Source organism: Phaseolus vulgaris, chromosome 1 (assembly GCF_000499845.2).
Source record: "Phaseolus vulgaris cultivar G19833 chromosome 1, P. vulgaris v2.0, whole genome shotgun sequence".
In the NCBI taxonomy this organism is placed as follows: Eukaryota; Viridiplantae; Streptophyta; class Magnoliopsida; order Fabales; family Fabaceae; genus Phaseolus; species Phaseolus vulgaris.
In genome coordinates, this window is record NC_023759.2 from 2759493 (window position 1) to 2782787 (window position 23295).

Sequence of the window (23295 nt, forward strand, 5' to 3'; positions counted from 1 at the left end):
TAAGAAACCTAAAAAAATGCATAATGGGTCTAGGTTAATCTGGTTTGGTTTCAATACTAACTAAATGACTCAAAAAAAAGAGACCATGTTATCATTAATATCAACCAATCTATTTGCACATTTATTTCTTTCCTTGTGTATGTGTGTAATCGTAAGATGTATCCCTATAATTTTTCCTAATATCTCAAGACACAATGTTGTGATGCTTAAAAGTTTGAGTGACTAATGTAGAGTTGTTTAAATCCAAAGATAAAACCAACCTCTACATTGATAGCTTATTCATGACAAGGATTCTCCAATGTATTCCCCACTCTTGCCATGCTAAATACTAGCTAACACACAATGTATTTCTCCATCAATGTTACATTTGATCATCTCAATCAATGTTACTTTTGATCATCTCAATGGTGGATGTCTTCAACTAACATTTATGACCTTATTTACCTTTGTGGGATAGATATTGATGTTAAAATGTTTTAAGGCACCAAATTCCCCGAATGTTGTTTCCTATAATCCCTTAGTTTTCACAGTAGCTAGAGAATAGTCAAACAAAATAGAGTTATCATATCTACCATTGTTGTACACCTTCCAAATCATCCACATAATGTCAATGCATGATGCACTTCTTAAATCTGTCAGTTGTGGGTTGCATTGTACCTCACCAAATATTTAAATTATATAACAACATTACTGTTAAAATTTTATTATTCATATAACAATTTATATAATCATATAACAATTTTTTTTTTATCTTTAGCTCTCTCCCCATCCCATTTTATATATAAAACATCACAATTTGTTTTTTCTCTTTATCTCTTGGTTATATTATTTGTTGCATATACTTTATATTCAAGCTCATCAATGGTACACTACAAGAAAATCATGAAATAGAAACTCATTTTTAGAGACAAAAAATAATTAGTTGCTATAGTGACTAAATTAGAAACCATTTTAGAGAATCTAAATAATAACTAACAAAAATCTTGGTGGCTAATTAGACACTAATTTAGAAACCATTTAACAATAATAGAAACTTATTTAGAAACCAATTTTTTTTTAATCTCTAAAATGATTTATAATTTAGTTACTATAACAACTTATTATTTTTTGTCTCTAAAAATTGGTTTTTATTCCATGATTTTCTTGTAGTGGTGATGAGTTTACATTAATATTATAAATGAAAATTGTCAAACAATTTTTTATAATAAACTAAAACAACAAATGCTTACTTTAATTTTTTTATGGTAATATGAGATAATACTACTACTAGAAAATTATTAAATAAAAACTAATTTTATAGAAAAAAAAATAACTAGTTATTATATTACTAGATTATATACTATTTTAGAGACTAAAAAAAATTATTAGTATCTAAATTAATTTCTATGATTGATAAATAGTTTCTCAATTAATATCTAACTTGCTACCACATGCTGAAATCTTAAAATCTTAGAAACAAGTTAAATACCAAATTTATAAACTATTTATTAATAATAAAAATTAATTTAAATATTAATAATAATTTTAAATTTTTAAAAGAATATTTAATTTAAACTAACTAAATAATAAAAATTAATTTAAATATCAATAATATTTTTAAATTTTTAAAAGAATAAACTAATTGTTTTTTATCTTTTTATTTAATAATTTTCTAATGTAACAATTGTTATGTGAATAGAAAAAATGTTCTGAGATTATCTAAACACACCAAACTTGTTGCAGAAACAATAGTTACCTTTGGTTAAACCCTAAAGCCAAGTGATGAGCATGGAATGATGAAATTAAAGAAGATAATAAAACTGCAACCATATCTATTGACACACAGGGAACACATTTACAAACTTTACGTAGCAATCAAAGATGAAAATAATTAAGATTAAGAAAGATGCAGAGAGAGTGTGTGGAGTTGACCATAATACTCATTCATTTGTTGAGTTTCACACGCCATTTTAATTTCTCTCATATGAGATTCGAAAGACAGAAGGAACATAGCATATGTATCTAATTTACAATAACTGTGTGTAGCTACCAGCATTGCTGCAACATGGCATTCCCATGATTCATGAATGTTTTCCCTAACGTGAAGGAAAGAGAGAGAGAGAGAGCTACCATTCTGATACTGACCAATCTTCTTGGCATTTGACTGTGAGACCCCACGATGGTCCATTGTTGAAATGTGCAGGGAACACAGATTTATTTCCTTTGATTCTCAGACCCCAAAATTAGATCCGCATTCATTGCCATGGACCTATTGGGTTGAAAATACTTTTGTACAATCACACAACGCTTGCCCTCAAATTAATACTCTCTTATGTACTTCCTTTCACAATATTTTTTCCTTCCTTATACCATTTTCACTTTTTTTCTCCATCTCAACTTCTTTAGATATTATTGTGATACTATCATGTGCTTTAATTTGCTCACCTTCGTATATGAAGTTTCAAATCCAGAAGTTGGATATTGCTGGTTAATTTGTAAATTCAAAGGCTTGTTTATGGACATTCATTACGACAAAAAAATTATTAACTAAAAATTAATTCTAAAGATAAAAAATAATTAATTATTATATCGACTAAATTAGATATTTAATTAATTATTATATTGACTAAATTAGATATTTAATAAATTAAAAAAAATATTAATATATCGAGTAATTTTTATTATTAAAAAAATTTATAAATTAATTTTTAAACTAATATTTAATTAATTCAATTTTAGAATACGTGTGAAGGAATAGTTAAAACTTGTTACCTAATTAGATAATAATTTTAATTTTTTTTATTAATAGAAACAACTCTAAATATCAATAATTTTGTAATTTTAAAAATATTATTTAATTTAATTAATATAATAATTAATTATTTTTTATTTTTAAAATTAGTTTTTATTTAATGATTTTTTAGTAACTGTTTACATTTAATCTTGAAAAAGAATAATAATGATTAACCAGGCTTTTTTTATTTTTCAGTCAAAACAGATTAATCTGAGGTGAAACATTGGTGAAAAATGTTAATGAAAGAAAAATATTATGTGGTAGACACTAATATCAAGTCATAATATCATTTCTTAAAAAACTAACCAATTTTTAATAAGATTACTCGATTTGAATAATTGTAACTATGAACTAACATTTGTGATAGCTAATTAAGGAATAATTACAGTTAAGCCAAAAATACTCTCCCAATTCTTAAAATGGTAGTCTTTAAGACCGCGACATACCAATTAGGAAATATCTAATCGATGTAAATTTAAACCTCAACTTTTTAATTCTTATCGTGTCTCTTCTTTTGAATATAACTACCATGACATTGCTTTCTTTTAATTATTACATTGTTCAAATATTGGTTCAAGAGTCTTTTTCACATAGATTAAGAATAACAATGCTGATAAAAAAAAAAGAATAACAATAAATGTGTCACTAATCAAAACAAATTTATTAAAACAATCTCACACTTTCAATATGTTTTTTTTTTATCTAATGCAAATATGATTGATTTGGAGTAAAAATAAAGAAGAAAATAGTTACTGTTTGAATGTAGAGAAAGAATAATTTAATTGGGTATATGGTAGAATAAGAATAAAGTATTGATATTGTAATTATTAGGTATATATAGTTAGAGTTGTTACATTGTGGGAAAGGGTAGAGGTAGTGTATAGGAATGTTGGGTGGAGTACATACACAGGTGAATGTCACTTTTGAGAGAGCATTCTCATTGTTACTTGGTATTTAATTAAGCAAAAATGTGAATGTAGGTGGCTCTAAGAACACGCCATATATACCATTGAAGTGCTTTTTAAAGGGTCCATTAATTTGTGTGTACTACCATTGTCTCCTTGGGATGGGGTTTTAGCCAATGTTGTCATCCAAAGCAACCACACCACCCCATTTACAGGCCCAGCCACCATTACTCATTAGGTGCAATCAATTATGATAATCATCTACTTTTTTTCTTGGAGAGAAAATTGTTCATGTCTTAATTAGGAGTATTAACTATCACTTGTACCTTTCAACTCACCCTTTACCTAATGAATGTTTTTGCATTGAAGAACAAAGAAAAGGGTCTCATTAGAGATATTAACTAATCATGTTTAAGACACAGGGATTAAGTGTAGGGTATTGTAATGATGAATCTTGGTGTGTCTAGAGAAAGGGAACTAGGTTTTAGTACATGTGAGAATAGAGAGACCTTACTTTCCTTAAAAGACAATTATGTCATAGTATTTGGTAGTGTTTGAACCGACAGAGAAAAGTGAGAGAAAAATGTGAGAGTGATGTGATTGTGATGCATGCTACTAAATTTCAAAACTCAAAACAAAATAGGAGAAAGCAACAAAGACAGTTAAGCAGTGGGTCATGGTTAGAAGCTGTGGCTACCTTTTACATGCTTATCTGCATAATATTTCCTATTATTCATTCTTCTTTCAATGTGCTGAGATGAGTTATGAGTGGGATCATACAAATTTTTCAACCACTCCGACACTAAAAATCAATACTCCCCTACTACCCTCACCTATAATTTTTATATATATTTTTTCATTATTTTTTGTTTAAAAAATATTAACTATGTACCTCTCTATTCTGTTTTTAATTTCTCATTTAAATGGGATTCTGTTTCTTTGGAATTAATGCTGGCATTTATTCACTTTGAATAAAATCTCAAGCTTTGAGAGGGAATGGAGGGAAGAGAACCAATACATAATAACATATTTTTTTATTCCTATTTGAAGTTATTTAAGTGTTACCATTATGAAATTCTTTATCTATCTATCTATATATTAAAAAAAAAAAACTCTTTACTTATTTGTGTCATGATTTTTGTGTTTGGGAATATGGATGTAGAAAAAAAAATGATACTTTTTTTTTATTTTCTTTATTTTTCTTAACACCAAATAGAAAAGGAAAAATTTAAAGCAATTTGAAAACATAAAAAAAAAAATCTATTTTTTTTCTTATTCAGATATGTATGTGTTTAACAAGATGCGTGGACACGATTGAGAAAAAAAAAATAATTGAAATAAAAAAGATAATTAACACAAAGATCAATTTTAAAGTAAATTTGACATGATATATATTTTTTATAATGACAATATTAGAGATAGTGACAATATCATCCTTCGTTAGGGTTATATTTGTGTAATAATTTTTTTTTATCGGTAATAAAAAATAAATAAATGGGAACCACTTTAGGGGTGGTTCAACCATTATACATAAAGAGCAAAACACCTTAACATACTCTTACCACGAAACACCTACCTGATTATCTAAGGAACAACCAAACTAACCATAGGAAAATATTAAATTACCATCCTCATACAATCCTCTGGGTTCAAAACCCAATTAGAGTACCAAAAGGAAGCACAACGGGATTTTGCGTAAATCCACGACCAAACATTTACCTGTACTAAGGCGAATACTTCGAGCGCATCTACCACCCCCCTATCGAAGGACACGCAGTTTCTATGATTCCAAATACCACTCACAACTCCAATCCAACTTACACCCCAAACGTCATTAATCAAAATGAAGCCTGACTTAACTTGAATTGTAAAAAGTTTGCCAAATGATCCTTATGAATAACGAAGGACACACTTAGCCACTTAAAACAAAGACACCAGACACGCCAAGCGAAGTCACAGACGGAACACAAATGATTGGACGACTCTTCCACCATCTCACACAGACAACACAAGGGATTCTCAATCACCACCCCGCGTCTTCCCAGATTTACCCTAGTAGCAACCTTATTCTCTATCACCTTCCAAACTGTAAACAAAGCAGAAGGCAAGACTTTGCACCTCCACAACTTACTGTAAACTGGAGTGACCTCCCCAACTGTATCCTTCCTAACTTGAACATAGGTTGAGTTAACCGTAAAAGTTTGGAACCCCCCAGCCTTCCAAATTCAACAATCTTCCTTCCCCAGTTCCAATTTCGCCCCTTGCAACAACTGAACCAACTGCTCCTCCAGAGGCTTCTCTCATTCGAAAAAGGATCTACGCCAAACAAAGTGCCACACCCAAACACCATCAATCCAATTCTCAAACTCAGCCACATTTGCATCTTTAACCAAACTAATGGAAAACAGTCTCGGGTAATGATAATAATAATTATAAAAATACTTCTTTGAATACAAGAAAAAAATATTTTTTAAATTATAAATTAAATAAAATAAAAAATTGTAATGATTATCAATACAATAGATTTAGTTATATTTATATTTTATTTATAAAAACATGATTTTTTAATGTTTATAAAACATTCTCACTCTCAGCCAACATTTTGTTTACCCAATCAAAGGATCAGTTTGCCCATCAAATCTTAGTTGCCAAGTGAAAACTCTCATCTCCCAACTATGTTATTCACCCAACGACTAAACCACTAGAAATTTCATTTAAACAACTCGCTAAGTGAGAATTTACTTCCCCAAAGAACAAAAAACTCTTAGGTTTTCAATTAACTGATATTTGCCTAGTGACCCTAGCACTATGAGTTTTTATTCAAAGAGCCCCAAATGAATTCGACTCGCCCAATGACCAAAACTCAAAGATTTTCAATTAAGTAAATTTTGCTGCATAATTTAAAAATTCTGCAAAATATAATAGGTGATTCAATACGTTCAAACCAAGTTTTTTCTTTTTCATTTCTTACGCCTTGCATGAAATATTGTTTCCAAAATAACAATAACTTAAACCAATTTGACTCAATTGAAACATTATAACTTTTCACTACTAAAATATACAACACAACTTATTTAAAATCTATCCATTCAAACTATAAATTTTTTATCTCAAACACTTTTAGCTCTTTAAGGTTTGGAGGTTGGACCTTCCCTTTGTAATAGGGTTGATACACACTCAAGTATTCTATATTATTTTATTTATTATTTGTCAATAAAAAACTCTTTAATATCTCAAACATATTCTTCAAAATTCTTGAGAGAAAGTAAACAAAAAATATTTTAAAAAAATTGTATTTTTTGTAAAATAAAATTTAAATAGTTAATTTTCTATTTATAATTTTTTTAACCTAAATAATAAAATATTGGTAGTTCGTCTCATTTAAATCACTTCTAGTCCTAAACATTGACTCCTTATATATTTCATTTCTTCTCTCCTTGTAATGATGTTAAGTTACACCAAAATAATTGGTTGTTCTTCTATAACATTGAAATTGGTTAAACAAAATTAAAAACATTGAACTATGATCACGTATTAAAATTTTATATTTATTTCATGGCACTGGAACAAGATATATTATTGCAGTTTAGACACACAGTGTAGTGTATTGTGTTCTTAAAACTCTAATTCGAACACCCTCTTTATATATTTGGTTTACCTAACTAAGAATTTATTTTAGTAGATATGTCTAAATGAAACATGAATCCATAATCTACCTTACACTGAAACTTCTTTAAATTTCCATAATGAATCAGAGACTCTAAACTTAATATATATGCTCTCTTTCAAAATGTTTTTCATTCTAAATAATGGACATTGATTTTGCACTTGATATAAAAAAATAGTGAAAAAAAGTAGTAGTTGTGCATCTGCACTTTCTGTACTGTTGGTAGGAGCATCTTTAGTTTTGTTGTTTGTTATGCGACATTCTTATTATTAGGTAGGAATTTGAATTGGGGTGGCATGAAAACCAAATAATTGATGAAGCAAATGAAGAAAGGTTGGAGTTTGTGGGAACTTGATCATCAACATTTCTTTTTTTTCTTTGTTTGTTTTGTTCTGTGGCTCACTGCAAATGTTGGGCATCCATCACCAACTTGGCCTGGCTGGTGTGGAATGTAAGGGAAATAAGGGAAAAAAATTCTGTCATTAAATGAGAGCATGCAATGCAACAACGTTCATCCAAAGGGCCACACTGTGTGTGTAGGATAACCTTCTGACACCACGCAAGGAATCTGTTTCAACAATTGCTCTGTGGGGATCTCCTTGTAAGGCTACCCATTATTCCACCAACATTTCATTCTTTAATTCTTTACACTAAAATAGATTTATAAAATATTAATTTAGTTGAAATGTGAAGTTTCATAATTATATTTATTAAAAAATAAACTTCAACTCTAATTCAACATCATATATTATGGATGGTCCGATAAACAGTCAAATAGTGAATGATATATATTATGAGTGGTCCGATAACGGATAACGGTCTAATAGCGGATGACCTAATAAATTTAATAAATAATTGTTAGAATAGGTTCAAAATGACTCTCGTACCATATTAAAAAGTGAACTTTAAGTTTAGCTCAACTTCATAAAACTAATTTATAAGATGAAATTTGTACTCATTCATATATTATGAAATGTCCTAATATACTGCGGAGCTCCAACAATATTTAACATGATCTTTATAAAATAAAATTAAGTCTTAAATTTTTTTAAAAATACTATAACATAGGTTTTTTTAATCAAATTACAGTATATATCCTTGAAACTTTAAATTAAAGATAATGAGAAATTTTGTGTATGGGTTAACTCATGATTTATGAGATCTAAATCTTCTCATTTATATTTGCAACTCTTCTCAATATGTTTACTTAAAAATTTGAACAATAAGTAAATTATTTTTAAAATTTCCATGTGTAGAATTGAGGAAATGTATGTCTTTTAAATTAGTCATAATAAAAAATAAAAAATGTTAAACAAATATTTACACCTTGTACAGTGTTTTTATATCAACATAAATAAATCTCCAACAAATTGGAGAGTATATTTTACCACATTATGAATTTGAAAAAAGTTTTTCTATAATAACAAAGCATAAATAATTTCAATGTAATTTATCTAATTCTTGAAACATGTTAGATTTGTGACAGGGTGAATAAAGAGACTTTGTGAAAAAGATAATATATATTTTATTATATGTGTGTTTTAAGAAAACATTAGGGTATGATTATTTATTTTGAGTGAAATGAAAAAAAAGGGTATATATTATTGGAGATTTTGTACTCCCCACAATTGATGTGAGTAAAAAAGGAATCTGTTTCCCAATGTATCCACATTAAGCTTTAGACACACTTCAATTTCCATGGGACTGTAATCACTCAACTGAAACTTCTTCTCTCATTTGGTTGCTGTTTCCTTAAGGCTGGAACTGGAACCACTCGTGCAGTCACTGAAATCAAGTCTCTGTGATGATTGATTCTCTATTGGAAAAAAGGGTTGCAACTCACAAAGTGATTCTTGTTACATCAAGCTACAAGAACAAAACAACAACAACAGCAACTTCTGAATTCTTATCACAATAAAATTTATATATTGTGTAAAAGTTAGTAAAAAAAAACGTATTTAAGATAGTTTATAAATAATTAGTAGTTCTTTTTATAATTTATTTATTTTATATTATAAATTAAATTAAATCATTTTTAATCTTTCCACTCATGAGGTGAGGTCGATGTGGAATCTCCAAACAAACATTTGATAGGATAGACTTTAAATGACTCTGATATCATATTAAGAAGTGGACTTTAAGCCTAACTTTACTCCCATAAAACCGATTCATGAGGTGAGGTTTGCACTCACTTATACACAATGAAATACTCTGATCTCTAGTCGACTTGGGATCTCCAACGAAAATTATTTTAAGAAAAAAATAATAATAATTTTTTTTCATATAAAATAAAATCTACTTTATTAATAAATTAATACTAAATATTTTAACATTTTAATCTAAAGTAAAAATTGTTTTGTCAAATTTAAAAATAAGCCATTTAAATGATTTGTTTAAAATAAATTAAAAAATAAAAAGTTAAGTTGGAATTTGTATTGATAATTAGGTTTGTTTAGTTGTGGGCATAATGATGTGGGGTTGTGGTAAAACGTGATGAAGTTGGGTACAGAGGGATGGAGGATGGAGAGGGTGTGGTACAGTGACATTGACGCTTCATCAAACACAGTCACTGCGGTCCTTATTTCGCCACGTGTCCTCAACGTAATAAGCCCATTTTTCTATGTATGTACCCTCTTCTCTTCTTTAAATTAACTTTTACGTATTCTCTCATCAATTCTACTTCTTATAATAATTACAACAATAATAATAGAGTTAATAATTTTTTTCTCCAACAACTTTTTTTTTTTTTTTTTTTTTGCATATCCTTACGCACTTTTGTGGCAAAAAAAGGCTTAAAATTTTAAATTTTTTATTTATTTATATTGTAAAAAAAAATCAAGATAGTGTAGTTTTTTTCAGGTATTTTAAGTAGAATGTTAAGAAGTAATCTCCCAGACTATTAAGATTTATCTATAACCCTAACTTCCTTCAACATAATATGAAATCCCTAATTACTCCCTCTAATATTGAATACAAGCTAAAAATAATTAAATCACACTGATTTCAGAGTTTATAATTAAGAAAAATCAATTCTATCATTTAATATTTTTCTTAAATTCCACTTCCACTAAATATTATATAAAAAAATAAAGATGATCATTAAAGTAAAAACAATGAAAGATATATCAAGATAAGTTATAATAATGGTAATAATGGATTGCATATAGAAATTATATGGGGATGGATGGGTGTGTCAATTTAAACTTGCATTTCTTTAAATTCGTATTATTATATTGTAAATAAATTTTAATTTTCATAAATCATATCCATCTTATAAAACGTGCGAATTAAATGGACGGTCATCGATAAAGATATACTGCTTTTTTTAACATTTATTCATGAGAAATTAATTTACTTAAAGCAGAGACAATGCAAAATAAAGCGATTTTTGTAAAGTTAAATTAAGCTTCATGATATAAATTATAACCAAAATTAACTAGTAAAATTTGTTTAACCCACAAATATAAATTTTTTATATTAAAAATTATCCAAAACTTATCCACATATATAGGTCTAACATGAGGGTGTTTATCCAAATACGAATTTAAATTATTGAGAATGATTTTGAATTTGCATGATTGATGTAAATATATGATATGATATGATATATTGTTTATAAGTAGAATTGTATTATTTTCATTGTATATGTATAAAAGAAGAAGGTAGGGAAAGTGGGAGGTATGGGGAAAAGAAAAGAAAAGAAAAAGAATGGAAAAAAATGGATAAGAGAGAGTGAGGTGGTGTTGGGCTTAAAGAGAAGGAAGAGGTTCGCCTCCCCTCGGGCGACAGGTTTGGGCTGGGGCCCACTTGTAATTTATGGTTGTCCTATTCGTCTCACCCTTTTTCGTACATCTAACACCCCTTTAATGCCTGTGGGCCCCACTCTCTCTCTCTCTCTGCCTCACTCCCCCAGACACAACACAACCACTTCTCCCATTTTCCTCTCTTTCTATCTCTTTTTAACCAAAAATTAGTACAAATTAATTGCTTTCTCAAAAGGGTAAAACTGTAAGTCCACATCCATCACTCTTTTCACTCACTAATTTCATTTCGGTTTTTTGTTCTGCTTCTCAAAGTTACTTTCGCATCTTTAAAAAAACGTGAATTCTAAACTGAATGTGAATTATAAGTTTATTTATCTTTATTTTTAAATTATTATAAAAAATATTAAATAGAAATCAATTTTAAGATAATTAATTATTATAGTAACTAACTTTGATACAATTTTACAGAATAAATTAATTTTTAAATTGTTATCTAATTATGATCTAATTTAGTTAATATAATAATTAATTAATTTTTATTTAGTTATTTTTTTAACAAATGTATTTGGAATTTGGTATGGAAAGGATGAGTGAGTGAATGATATATTTAGACATATTTTTAGCATCTTTAATAGTAATGATAATGCTGTAATAACGAGAGAAAAAAAATTAGTAATGTAAAATGTCAAAGTTTTAGGTCTAAGATTTTAAATTTTGGAAGGCCTGAATTTTTTAGGTTAATTATCTTGTAATGTTTGTTCATTTTATAAATACATATATTCATTTTAAAATATAATTAAATAATTTTTTTCTCGTCACAAATTTAAATTTTATTCACAATCAATTATATTGTAAGATACATTAAACAAGTTACTCATATTGTGTCTAGAAATTAAAACGCTAAAATGATTGGAATGTAAAATTTTGATTATACCTTTTTAAAATTATTGGAATAATTAAAAATGAAGATTAAAAATATATATTAAACCATACTCCATTTAAAAATGTCGAGAAGTCTAGATTTCTTAGACACAATCCTACGTAATTAATATGGGTGCTAATAATAATATTCGTAATAATTAAAATAAGATGAGAGAGTATATAATAATAATTATAGAGATAAAATCAACAGTAGATGATGAATTATGTATGAAATATGAATTATGTGATAGCTATAATCTATAAATTATGAATTGTGTAGTATAATTTGAGAATATTATATTTTTGTATATAAATAAACTATAATAGATAATGCAGATCTACATTTTGTGTAATCTTAGCCTTTTAATTTTTATGTGTATTTTTTCTTATATATATATATATATTAATGGATTTTAAGTAGATGTTATTTTTCTGATTTTATAAATAAATCGAATGAAGAGAGTTTCTCCCTCCTTCCCGACAGAAAAGTTTGAATAATTGTTGCAGGATAAGGATATTTGCCTCAATAATTGTTATCTTCTCCAACTTTTAATTTTACTCATTTAATTCTTATTTCGTTTGTTTAATAATTTGAAGAAGAGAAATTATTTATTTAAATTTAAAGTAAATTATTCAATCATATTCATATTGATTGATTCCATTATATGTGCAAAAACTGTGACATATCTTCACATTTTTTACATTTTTAGTTTATTCCAAATTTGAGGCAATCATGGACATATAGATATAGATAAATAAATAGAGATATAAATCGGTCAGAGAGATGTGACATGATGAGTTTGCAATGTTGTATATGTGATTATGTATTATGTTAAGTTGCTTGTTTTATTTAATATCAAATATTTAATGGGAATTTTGGAAGAGAGTTTTATAGAGAACTACTTTTCGTGCTAAGTTTGATAGAGTCAAAGTTTTTAATATTGTTTATGGTGATTTTGACTCTTTTAAATATGTGATTATGTTTGAATATTTACTATGTCGTATACATAAAAGATATGGATGTATAAGAAGTTTAAGAACATCCTTAGATACAAGATCATGTGTATGTGAAAGATTGTTCTTTGTTTATTGAGAAAGCAAAAGACAATGGGAAGTTTGTAAAGGTATAATAGAATGGTGCAGAAACAAAACGAAGGATCTTCAAATGAAAAAGTGAAATAATTAAAGAAAACAAATTCATATATTAGATCTAAATTAGATGTGTGATGTATCTACTCCTCATCACCAATTGCTCATTTAGTATTTTAATTGTGGTGAATCACAATTAATTAGCGATTATCAACAACCATCTTTTATTAACATTTTTTATTGTTCAAGAAATCAAGAGACACGACTAGAGATTGTATAATATAATTAGGAAGTGATCAAGAGGGTCTAATGAGTTTTAATGTGTTTGTTCTAATCGGAGAAAGAAGTTAACAATATAGTCTAAGATATGTGTTCTATTTACGACAATGTTATATTTGATTTTAAAGCGACATACTCCTTTGTGTTAAGTGATTTTGTGTAGGTTTTGAAGTTGTCTACAAAAGAGTTATCTTTTAACTTGTTGGTTTCAACACCAACATCAAACCTTGTAGTTGTATATTCAGTTTGTTGTGGATGTTCAGTTGTAGTGGGTAGTTTCAAATTCAATGTGCTTCTGACATCTTTGTCTCTGAAAAAATTGGATGTTATCTTAAGAATGAATTGGTTCTCTATCAATCACACTCTTATAGATTGTCGAAAAAAGAACTTTATTCCTTTGGATCTAAGGAAGATAGAAGTGGTTTCAACACCATTTGTTTTGAGTAATGTAAAAGATGAAGTTAATTATTTTATAATTCTCAGTGTCATTGACAAGAATGAAAGTGAATTGATTAGTATACCAGTGGTGTAGGAATACATTAATATTTTTCTAATGATGTATCGAAATTACCTCTAAAGTGGGAAATTGAGTATTGTGTTGATCAACTAAACAACGTCATGTTAATGCTTCATACATGATCACTTCAACTAAGTTAGTGGAGTTGAGAAGCAAGTGGATGAAGTGTCGAAGAAACAATTTATAGGACCAAATGTCTCACCTTGGAGAGTTCAAGTGTTGCTAGTGAAAAAGAAGGATGAATGATCTAACTTGTGTGTGGACTACATACAATTGAAAAAACTCAACATAAAAAAATAAGTGTTTGTTGTTTAGGATCGATAACTGAGGGATCAATTGCACAAAGTATTAGTATTCTCTAAAATTCAAATACGATTAAATCTAGGTGAAAGTTGAAGTTGTTCAGAAAATGACTTTCAAATCTAAATATGACCATCATGAATATGTGACGATTGTTAGGTTTGATGACTACAATAAGAGGGGGGGTGAATTTTTTCAAACTATTTTCACAAATACTTTGCTTAGAATGAAGCTTTAACAAACAACTTAGAAAATCAATTCAGAAAACCAATTCAATAGTCAAACAGAACATGGAATCAGAAATTCAATTGGTTAAAGTTGCGATTTAACCGGTTGTTTATGACAACAAAATTACAAACAGTTTAATAAGAGATGAGATAGCGAGAATTACACACAGAGATTATACTGGTTCACTCAATCACAGAGCTACATCCAGTCCTCAGTCAAACCACTGAGTTTTCACTATACAATCAATCACAGATTACACAAACACCACACACAAAGAGGTGACTTTGAATCCCACAAAGCCTACTCACCCTCCTTGCACACAACAACCACCTCAAGCCAGAATCCCACTGACTTTACAGGACTTTACACAGATATACAAAATGTTATATGAACAATTACAAGAACTTGAACAGGATTAGAAAACACTTGGTAAAACGCAATACACCAGCACCCTATTGATCAATTCTTTGAAAGACAACAAAACACAAGACAATCTTGCTAAAACTTGATGAAAAACCTTTTCACAATTAGTTTTGGTAATCTCTCAAATCAATCTCAACTCAGAGTATCAAAAGGTTTCTGTTTCATCAACTCTCTAGTTAATCAACTTCAAAATCAAAATCTATTGTTAAACGTTTGAATTAAGCATATTTATAATACTTGAAATGCTAACGTTGGAGCAAATCAGTTAAAAACATATTTTCAAAAAACTGTTGCAAGCACATACATTTAATCGGTTAAAACCACAAATTAACCGGTTGAATGCTCTTGTCAGTTATAAAACATTTTTAAAACCTTCTTTGCCAGCTAAGTTACAAATCTTGCTAAAACTTGATGAAAAACCTTTTCACAATTAGTTTTGGTAATCTCTCAAATCAATCTCAACTCAGAGTATCAAAAGGTTTCTGTTTCATCAACTCTCTAGTTAATCAACTTCAAAATCAAAATCTATTGTTAAACGTTTGAATTAAGCATATTTATAATACTTGAAATGCTAACGTTGGAGCAAATCAGTTAAAAACATATTTTCAAAAAATTGTTGCAAGCACATACATTTAATCGGTTAAAACCACAAATTAACCGGTTGAATGCTCTTGTCAGTTATAAAACATTTTTAAAACCTTCTTTGCCAGCTAAGTTACAAACAACCGATTATCTCGACATTTTAATCAGTTGTTTTTCCCTTTGCATGAAAAAACAATTTAATCTTTAAAACTGATTGAAATGAGCTTTGTCTGAGATTCAAAACTGATCTTGCAAAGATTCTAAACCCCAAACCAAAACCTAAACCTAAAACATCACACAGCTTCAGGCTTCACTTGGATTTGGCACATCAAAGTTTCCCATCTTCAACAACGATATCCTTCAATGTGATAAATGATTTAATAATGTTAATAAATCACTTTAACGCGATTTTTAATTCACTTTTAGACAAGTTTGTTATCATTTTCAAAAATGATATTATTGTATAATCATATATTCACTAAGAGGATAAATAAGACATTAAAACACGATCGATCATTTTGATAGAAAAATAGTGAATGTTGAAGGTTGAAAAAGAAATTTTTGAAACATGTTTCTTTTCTTTTAATTTTTATATTTTATAAAAAAAAGTTATTTAATAAATATTTTAATAGGTTCAAACATAGTATAATTTAATGGAGATGAGAAATAAACTTTATCCTAATCAAATATAAATAAATATTTTTTTAGAAAAATAATATGGATTGTCCCACAATAACAAGAGTACTAATAATTATGAAAAAAATTAAAAAAAATGTTATGAAAATATTGTACAAATTATATATATAAAGTTTTCCACCGAAAGTAAGAGTATATCTTCGTTAATGGCACACTTATTATTCTTGTGAAAACTTGTTACTAAGATTACAAAATGATTGAATGAAGAAGAAGCATGTGGATGCATGTCACATTCCACTACATACATTCAGCTCAAGTTTTGATACAACAACAACCCTTGCACTACTTTCAATTACCTTTTTTTTGCTTTCCAAACTAACTTTTATTTTTAAATCCAAAAGCATTTTTCAAATATTCCACCTTCAACACTGTGCCTTCATTTCCATCCATCAGGGAAGAAAAATAAAGTTCTAGTTGTAGTTCTACTCATCACATCCATTAACTATGTTTTTTTTTATTATATTTTTTAAAGAACACAACATCCTAGGCAGAGGAAATGTTTGATTATGGTGATGGAGCAGAGGTCTGAGTATTATGTACGTGGATTGTTTATGGAAGAACAAAATGAGAAGGCATCTTCTTCAACAAAAGTATTGCTAAAACCAAGAACAAATGGATCTTAGTTCTTTCATATTTTTTATACCCTAAAAATTGTTTCTCGTGCCAAACAATTATATTTTATTCTAAACCACGTTACTCAGCAATCCCCTTAGTTAAGTTAATCACAAAGTAATAGTGTTTTGGTTTGAAACATCAAGAAGAGAAAGAGATGTTCATTCATGGAAAAGATTAAAAAAAAAATACATTATTTTTTTCTTCAAATTGAATCCCTGGCCCAATTTTAACTGGGCTTGCTGTTTGTGGAAAATGGTATGTCAAACAATGATTACACTCAGAAAAACGTTACTAAAGCTTGCTTTTTTTATGAGATTATTAAGTTTGGTACATTGTTAGGGTAAATATTTTTATATTAATTAATTAAAAATATTTAGATATAATTTATGAATAAATATACATTATAAAAATTAATAATTTGCTACATAGATAAGGCCCAGTGAGTCAAAGACAATATAAGGCCCGATGCATATAAAACAACACCCGTTTCTCATCAAATATATTTTTTAATAATAATAATAATAAAATTATGAATGAAAGATATCGTAGTTTATGTAAAATATGTAGGTTTTTTATTTGAATCCTTGAAAATGTATTCAATTTTGTGTTGAAACATAATAAATATAAATTTGTCGTTAGAATAAAAGTTACTTGCTATGCACAACTCTATAAATGCATTTTTTAATTCAAGAGATTTGAACAAGATTTGTGCCATTAACAATATGTTGGATTCCAAAGTTCCAAGGAAAATTGATGTGCTGATTTTGAGACAATATTCTGAATCCAAATAATCGTTTTGGGCTCCTAAAACTCATAAATTATAAAACATCCATTTGTTTAAAAGCATCAATTCGTGTGGAAACTATTTTCAAGCTTTTAAAAATCAAGAGATAAAATGGAAGTTGGATATAGCAGAAAAAAACAAAATGTAATTTTCTATGCCATGATGAATTAGGGTTCAAAGTTCCAAAATACGTTTATAGAGAATAACTCCATAAAAAACATTTAGAAATTCTTGGAAAACTTTTCATGCAAATCTAGCTCAATGAAAAATGTGAAGAAACACCGAATGATTTACAATGCTGAAAAAAATATTTCAACTTACAAAATGGTTATTTCAAAATCATATAATGTTTTTATAATTTATGATTATATTAAATGTTATTTACAATGATACAATTTCATTGCTGAAAACCACACAATCAGGCAGTATGAAATCACTTTTACAATTAAGTTAACTTTGTTGTAAATTTAGGTAACACTTATAAAAATTATAAAAGGTCTAAAAAATTGTATAGGTATAATAAATAACTTTAATATATATCTGTATTTTTATATTGTGCTACTTATTTGGTAAATTGCTTGTATATGCGATAAAGTGTGCCCACAATGTTTTTTCGTGAAAAAAATAAAATAAATATGTGATGAAAGTATTTTGTTTTCGTTTATGTAAAGGATGTATTCAAATAATCTTACTTAACAATTCTATATTTTCAAGTATAAAATTAAATTACGAGTCATTGATGAAATAAATTCAACTACTTTAGTGATATTTTCAATTACGAGCATGAATTTATTATATGTATTCGTTATATTTGTTTTTTTTTTCTTGACAGAATTCGTTGAATCTTTCTTTAAAGATGTTGAAAAAAATATAAAAATTAAGATAGATAAAAGTAATTAGTATTGATAGATAAAAGTAATTAGTATTTATACTTATTAGGGTTTTTATTTTATTTCAATGTCAGATGATGTTAAATGTATATGCATATGTTTTATTTCAATTTAATGTATTTTATTCTGCATAATTCAAATTCAACATGGGTTGTCTAATATTGTTTTTCTCAATATTTTTATGGTATTTGTGTTGTCATTACATGTATTTTCTTAGAATATATATATATATATATATATATATATATATAAATCATTGTATAAGATGTTAACATTAAATATTTTTAACACGAGTAAGCTACATTAGGCCACCCAATTTTATTTTATTTTTAATTTTGGTTTGTAGTACTATAAGTGATTATTAGCTTAAGTTATTTACTTTCTTAATTTTTTTATTTCATTTATTTATTCTTATTACTTATTTTGGTGGTGATCTTAAATTTTCGTTTCAAAATATTTAATGTATCATTTTCTTAATTTTTGTTTCTTCCACACTCTTACTCTATGTATTTTTTTTTTCACACAAAGTAATTTCAAAACCAGTATCATATAACACAGGTACTGTTGAAAGGATCCAGTATGCCTAGTCATATTTTCTTCCAATTTGAATGGTCCAATTCAAATAATTCCTATAATTTATAGTATTTTTTTTAGTATTTTTTTTATTAGTGGATTTGAAAATGCCCAATTTCTATAATTCCTTTCTAACTCTATTTGGGTTTTGCCTTCTGCACCTCCAAGAATTTCTACCTCCACTCCCATATAATTTTAAACTACCATTTTGCACTTGTGAAAATAAATGTTTAAGTGCCAATGTGTTGGTTTGGAGCATTTTACAGGTCTGCATTTCTTGGTGATGGTTAGTGTCAGTTTAATTGAAGTTATTATGTTCAATAATACATATTTTTTATTCTAAATTCTCAGAATATTATTGTAATAAATTTTAACATTTATTTTAATTTTTAGTTTTTCAAAATTTTGCATAAATAATGATCAAAATTTGCAAATTTTTGTCCAAAAATGCACTGATGTTATATTTACAGCACAATGAAATCCATGAAATGATGTTGTGTGGATGAGAAAGAAGAAACACTCTGGTTAGTCATATCCGAACTCTTTGCAAGTAACCATGTTTTCCAAGTGTTCTTCTCTCTCATCCCCATCCAAATTCATCATCACTGTAACAAACCCTCTACAATTCTCAAATCCTGCACCAAAATTCATCTCCAGAAGAAATTCCATAACAAGACCCTTGCATCTAACACTCGCCAAAGACTCAGATTCAGCCTCTACTCCAGCTTCTTCTTCTCCCTCCTCTTTTGTCAATGACCAACCGGTTTTCTTGACTGGTGAGGATGTTCCATTGGAGGGTGTCATCCAGTTCGAGAAACCCAACTCTTCTCCTCAGTTTGAAAAATGGGGGTAATTTTTTTTCCATCAAAGTTATTGGTTTTCTTCATAAAGTTGAAATCTTGTTGCAAAAATTTCAAGTGGGTCATCATGCATGTCTTGCAGACGTGTGGCTCTGTTAGCTGGTGCAGATGTGTTAGCTTTGTTTTTATTTGCCACAATTGGAAGATATAGTCATGGACTTTCTGTTTTGGACCTAGAGACTCTGCGCACTGCTGACCCTTTCATAGCAGGTGAGTTTTTTTTTTGTGATTGAGGAATTTGTGTTTTTGGAGAGTTTGAGGTTTGAAAATATTGGGTGCTTCAATGTTTTGCAGGGTGGTTTTTGGGTGCTTACTTTCTTGGTGGTTTCGGAGAAGATGGGCGTGGGATGAATGGTCTATCCAAGGGTGTCATTGCTACTGCTAAGTCATGGGCTGTTGGGATCCCTGTGAGTTGAATGTTTGGTTCTTGTGTGAAGCTTGTTGGTTCACTTGCAACCATCTTAATAGAGTCTTAGCAAGTAAATTTTGGATTGTTACATTTAGATGCTTAATATAACATGCTCACATCACACAAATTTGATAAGGAAAGTTTTGTATACTTGGAGGGAAGCTTGAATCTATGTCCACAATCTTGAATTAACCTTGGTTCAATATTTGTAGTCTTGATTTAAATCATACTAACAAAAAGAATGAGGGCAAATTATTCTTTGTAAGGTGGCTAGGATTTTCACACCAATTGTGTAAACACAACTGTGTGATGTGAGATATTTTTGTAAATGCATAGTTGTTTCTTCATTTTGGCATTAAAGTGAGAGTCTAAACCATCATAGGTTCAAATACATATAATGATATAAGTCTAAATAACAATATTAATTCTTATAATCAATATTTTTCATAAATCAAAATTAATCTAGTTGTGACTTGGTATGAGCAATGGCAGTATCAAGCTTCATAATTGGCATTTTTGTTTTAGTGTCCTTTTTATAGGTGAAACTTTAATGTGTTGTTGGAACACTTTTCCAATTGGAGAGCATTCCATTGAAATGAAAAGATTTACAAAGCACAAAATGATTTGTAATGTAAGTAAATCGAGTTGAATCTGTAAACTAATGTCAATAAAGTGTTAGCTATAGATGTTTGTAGCTCTCTCATTTGAAGTAAAACTATAATTAAAGGTTATTTATAGGCGAAACTTTTATTTTAGTGATAGTTAATTATCTTCCACAAAACAGAAACCATTCATCTTTTTTTGACTTCTTGGCAGATAGGAATAGCAATAAGGGCAGCAGGATCAGGTCATCTACCAAATTATAGTTTTGTATTTGTGACTCTGGGAAGCACTGCTGTTCTACTTATTACATTCAGAGCATTACTGTATACTATTATTCCAGTTGACAACAGCAAAAAGAGTGATGACTACCGCCGTGGTAGTCCCTTTGAACTCTTCGAGGTACATAAGCTTTTCATCTTTGTTAGATCTTCAGGTATAATTGTTGTAATTCCAGTTCAAAGGGAATTACATAGAATTACATGGAAACTGCTTAAAAGTCTTCCCATAGAATTGCATTTATATAAGCCTGAACTTGTATTACATCTCTGCTACATCTGCTGTATCTATGAATTTGTATTTGTTACCATACAGAGTAAACTGAGTTAATGGGAAAATGTTGAATTAAAAGCTGTAATTGAGAACAAAATAGAAGTGTGACTTTTGATCTGCACAGCAACAACAATTCTAATCCAGATTAGCTGGTGGTTGCCAAAACTATCAATGAAGGCTTTTACAATGAAAATTGAGATTTACACAGCCTATAACTTCTTCTGTTAGAGTCTACTTCAGCAGCACAATTTCCAAATACTTTGAACTGATTGTGCAAATATTTTAAATTTGAAGTCAAACCAGTCCTTTCTTTATCTTCATGTAACAATAATTTTGTAGCATCTATATTCTGATTCAAGATTTGTTCTTTACTTTTGTAGCTGCTCACATCTTTAGTACGGCGGTGGTAGCAATGGGTTGTATGTTCAAGGCACCATAATGTGTACACATCAGAACATTAGTTTCCATGGGTAATCTCCTTGTGAAGCAAGTAAGAGTGGATTTACTACAGTTGATTTTTATCATACTAAATGTGTATACTATTGTTACACATTTGATCAATTTAAAGGGCATTATTAACTATTAAGTAATTTGAACCATCTCTGGTCTGGTCCCATAATCCCATTTGCACTATATTCTGAGAACTTCCAGATTTTCCTAATTAGTTTACCATTCATGTTAATAGAGACTGTTGGAGGTGTGAATAAATTGGTTGTATTGTTAATGTTGGATCTTTGGAGACAGATATATTGCGAAGATTCGACACTAATAAGTTATCAATAAGTTATAATTCATATACTAATAACTTATCAATAAGTTATAATTCATATACTAATAAGTTATCAATAAGTTATAATTCATATATGAGAGATTATGACAATACTTTAGATCTAAAATCTTAATCCACATGGATTTGTGACAGCTTTTTTACTGCTTTACCTTGGGTGATACTGATGAAGAACTTATTGCACTATTTATGTTTACTAGTCCTTTTAGAATTAAAGTCAATTTTAAAATTAAATTCAAATATTAAATTTAGTCCCTCTTGTTTATTTAAATTCTGACTTTAAGACTTAAGGTTAGAAGTTTTCCTTTCACTTAGCAGTAGCTATCATGATTGAGAACTTAATGTTTTCTTAATGATGTTTAATAAGGTTACAGATTGAGAATTTAAGGTTTTCTTACTAGCCTTTCTGAATTTTGAAGGTAAAATTTTAGACTTCTTATATTATCAATGTATTATATTAGATCTCACATCAACAACTAGAGTTAACTAGAGATAAGATAAAATCATTCATAGTATATAAGTTTATCTAAATTTTATCTTATAAATTGTTATAAGTTGGTTTTGTTAAATTGTAATAGGTTTAAAGTTATTTTTTTTTTGTATCTTAAACAATGTTGATTAAGATGTTGCATGTTGATTGGATTCCAATGAGATGACTATTCAGTTTTATCTCCAAGGGTGACAAATGCTACTTTGATTATAATGTAGGAATCGGAGTGATTTTTTTTAATTTAAATATAAGTTATTTTTTTTAAGATTAGAAAAAGGTCTCTATTATTAAATATTTAGTGGTTATTTTTTAAGTAATTTAGAAGTAATTGATTTTACAAGAAACTATTTGTAATAACTCTATTATAAAGAGGTTTTTGCAGTTTCTAATTATTTTAAGAGATCATGTCCATAATTAAATGTTACCTTATGCTTTTATATTGAGATCTTATGAACATAAATTTACTTGGATCAAATATAACTTTTATGAGCAATTAAGTATCAATCACTCTTTATTGAAAGCAATGAAAATTGTAGTAACAATATTTTCTTTTAAGCTCAATTTTCTAACCAACTTGGATTGTCATTAGCA

General features: G+C 28.3%; 1 protein-coding gene across 1 annotated transcript; it reads left to right on the forward strand.

Annotated features, from left to right (window-relative positions):
• The first annotated feature begins 19450 nt into the window (after window positions 1–19450).
• On the forward strand, window positions 19451–22026 carry LOC137816586 (uncharacterized). The gene is made up of 5 exons (XM_068619784.1): window positions 19451–19855; window positions 19949–20076; window positions 20161–20273; window positions 21092–21277; window positions 21808–22026. The coding sequence occupies exons 1-5, from the start codon at window positions 19563–19565 to the stop codon at window positions 21835–21837; spliced, it is 750 nt and encodes a 249-aa protein (XP_068475885.1). The 5' UTR covers window positions 19451–19562; the 3' UTR covers window positions 21838–22026.
• Window positions 22027–23295: the final 1269 nt, after the last annotated feature.

Excerpts from the sequence above, each read along its gene's own strand:
- LOC137816586 (XM_068619784.1), top strand. The coding sequence starts at position 19,563 with ATGTTTTCCAAGTGTTCTTCTCTCTCATCCCCATCCAAATTCATCATC. Across the intron at positions 19,856-19,948 it reads CCTCAGTTTGAAAAATGGGG|ACGTGTGGCTCTGTTAGCTG; the intron begins GTAATTTTTTTT and ends CATGTCTTGCAG. Across the intron at positions 21,278-21,807 it reads GTCCCTTTGAACTCTTCGAG|CTGCTCACATCTTTAGTACG; the intron begins GTACATAAGCTT and ends TTACTTTTGTAG.